Consider the following 3,442-nt stretch of genomic DNA (forward strand, 5'->3'; position numbering starts at 1 on the left):
CCAATCTTATTTAGAGATGGTCTATGTTAATTGAATTTCAAATTTTCATTTTAAAACGGTTATAGATGAAATTTAAGTGGGATTTTGCCTTGGATGTTGAGCAGATCTTAGGGATTCCCCCTCTATGTATCCTATCTCTCTGCACAAAAGAATGTTACTACGTTGGAGAGTATATATGTGGGTGTGTGTTGTTTCTTTTCTTTTTCCTTTCTTGAACCACTCAAGATTCATCCTAATCCCACTTTACCTCTATGTCCCTTTCTTGGATTTCGAATGTTCTTTTTTAATATTCCACTGCACAATTCCATTATATATTTAATTACACAAATTCCATCTTAAACCAAACTCATCACGTGAACCTAGCTACACAATTCAATTTAATTATATTATTCTTAGTCTTATATGATTTAATTAAATAATAATACTAATCTACATGTTCACTTTATCATGCCACCTTCACTCCATTTCTAAGACCATCAAACAAGACTCAAGGCACCAACTACTCTCATAGAAACCAAAATGTTTGGTAATGGTAACTGTGATGTTGATAATGAGAAAACCATAATCACTTCTAGCAAATGGACACAGGTTTTCATCTCTTTCTATCTCTATCTCTATCTCTATCTGTTTCTTTTCTCAATTATTATACAAAAAATACATGACCACCCAAATTTTGTTGTTTTCCTCTTGGAACAGAATAAAACCACTGTGTAAAACATGCACCACCTTAAAACACCTTTTCTCTCTCTTCTTTTTTTCATTAGTTTATTCATTTTTATTTCTTATCCTTTTGATTGTAGAGTGAGATAGATGATCATAAGGTTTCAATGGCTTCTTCAACCGGTAATAGGGTTATGGAAAAACCAGGTCAAGAGCTTCTTCAACAACAACAACAAGCTTTAAGATGCCCACGTTGTGATTCATCCAACACCAAATTCTGTTACTACAATAACTACAGTTTAACGCAACCGAGACACTTCTGCAAAGCCTGTAAAAGATACTGGACAAGAGGTGGAACACTCAGAAATGTTCCTGTTGGTGGTGGTTGCAGAAAAAACAAACGTCTTAAACGACCAACATACTCTTGTTCCAACAACAACAACATTGATTCTTCTGCTTCTCCTTCTTCTTCAACTCCTTCTAGTGTTGTTGCTAATCCAAACCCTCCTTCTCAATCTCAACAACAACAACAACAACAACAGCACCATAGTTTTGATATTGCTGCTACCTCAAACCATATCAATACTATGCTTTATGGTGGTAACTCTTGTCATGATGTTATGAATTTTCCTTTTTCAACAAGGTTTAATTCTACTACTAGAGTTTCAAATCCTGCTTCTGGTTATGATAATCTTCCCCAGAATGGTCTTGGATTAGGTTTTTCATCTGGGATACTAATGTCTGCTGCTGGAGGAGAAGTTAATCTTAATCATCATCATCATCATCATCATGATGAGGGTAGTTACAGAAATGGGTTTAGTACTTCAAATAATAACAATTACAGTTCCATCTTTGGTTCTTCTTCTACTTCAACTACTCCTGTTATGGCTTCTCTACTTAGCTCTACACTACTGCAACAGAAGTTCATGAGTACTGGTGGTGGAATAAAAGGTGGTGGTGGTGGTGGTGGTGGTGATGATGATCCTTTTCATCATCATCAAGAGATGGATTCAAAAGAAGTGAAATTAGGTGAAGGGCTACAAAATAGGTTGGATCAGTGGAATATGAATAATCTGAATGGTAATGGTGGTGCTGTTTTTCAAAACCAGATGGAGAATATGGGTTTGTCTGATAATAATGCTTCTCTTTATTGGAATAATAATCACAACAACAGCAACAACAACACATCAGCAACAGCAACAGGTTTGAGTAGTGTTTGGAGTACTGATCAACCTGGTTCTAATTCAGTTTCTTCTCTGATCTAGAAAGATCAAAACTATCTTATTCTTATCTCTTTTTGGCTTCTGTTTATTGCTGAAAAAATGCTGTTTTTTTCTTCTTTTGGGGTCAATTGGGTTTGGTTTACTTACATTGAAAAAAAAAATAGAGAAAAGGTGAGAGAGTTTAGGATCAGAGAGATCATGTCAGCTGCAAATATATTACTATACTAGTCTTCAACCTTGTTAGTTTTATGTCTCAAGGTTGAGAAATTTGTGCTGAGAGGAACCTCGGATCCTCTTCTCTCATCATGTGTGTAACTCCATGGATGAAGATCAAGAAATGAAGGTTCTTCATTTGGTGAGTACTACTACTGAGTACTGAGTAAGTTGAAGTTGGTCATTTTCATTAGTTTTGTAATGTGTATATGCAATGACATATGAATATCCTTTATTTTCTTTACTCTTTTTTCTAATGTATTGTCATTAGTTTCTTTTCTCATGAAAGAAACTAATGTTTGTTAACTTTCTTAACATTTGGGAGAGGTTAGGTTATGGAGATTATTGGGGTTTGGGGTATAATGAATGGTATAGAAGAGGGGGTGATTAATTAATATTCATGTATGTGGGATTGATTTGGTACTTTGGTGTGTGAGAAACTTTATGTTCATGCAAAGTGTATGGTTGTTGTTGTATTATTATTATCTACTTTAGACAATTGATGATAAAGAGTAGTACTATCAAGCACATAGATCCTGAAATGGTGTGAAACTGTATGTGGGCTATGGTAGTCTGGCTAAAACCTGTTGCACACAATAGGAATTTAAGCTGCAAAATTTAAATTTATGTGTTGTCTTTTAGTGTCAGGGAACAATTCTTCTATATTCAATTCAGGTGCCTAGAACTAGGTTCACAGTGATAGGTTTCATCAACACTCATGCATTTTTTTTTGTTCCAATATTCATACTTCTCTTATATCTAATTTTTCATTAGGCCTATCGTTTTCCTATGGTAATGTATGTTCTTAAGAGTTGTGGAATCCATCTTTTTTAAGCTTCCAAACTAGGCACTACATGCATATTTTACAAAGGAAATTAATTCTAAACTTCATTATATTTAGAAGAAAAAATAATTGACATGTTAGTTCACTCTACAGTCTACTTGCATCTAAGGTTTACTGTTTATAGTTCTTGTCACATCATATAAATGTGAGTTGCTTAATGCTAATGTGATCCAAGCATTCTTATTATTAATTTTTAAACTCCAAACCTTAGCTTAAAAATCTATTATGGATGTAAAATTATTATGTATAATAGTAACAACCAAACATATGATCAAATAATGATTAAACTTGATTTTATGTTTCTAAAATCATATTTGCCTCACAAAACTAGTTAATCAAAAGTTGCATAATGTAAAATAGAAAGTTTGTGGGTATGCGTTGGTGTGAGTTGTTTTTTATAAGAGTTTGACCTAACTCATCTTTACAAAATCGGTTTATAAGATAAAAGGTGTTCCTTTATATTAAATGTTTTAATGCTTTATTTTCAACCAAAATGAGATTT

General features: G+C 33.4%; 1 protein-coding gene across 1 annotated transcript; it reads left to right on the forward strand.

Annotated features, from left to right (window-relative positions):
- Positions 1 to 337: 337 nt before the first annotated feature.
- On the forward strand, positions 338 to 2,606 carry LOC127105320 (dof zinc finger protein DOF1.4). Its single transcript, XM_051042495.1, has 2 exons — positions 338 to 588; positions 801 to 2,606. Exons 1-2 carry the CDS (start codon positions 520 to 522, stop codon positions 1,923 to 1,925), a joined length of 1,194 nt encoding a protein of 397 aa, XP_050898452.1. The 5' UTR covers positions 338 to 519; the 3' UTR covers positions 1,926 to 2,606.
- The last annotated feature ends 836 nt before the right edge of the window (positions 2,607 to 3,442 follow it).

The sequence above is a fragment of the Lathyrus oleraceus genome, chromosome 7 (assembly GCF_024323335.1).
Source record: "Lathyrus oleraceus cultivar Zhongwan6 chromosome 7, CAAS_Psat_ZW6_1.0, whole genome shotgun sequence".
In the NCBI taxonomy this organism is placed as follows: Eukaryota; Viridiplantae; Streptophyta; class Magnoliopsida; order Fabales; family Fabaceae; genus Lathyrus; species Lathyrus oleraceus.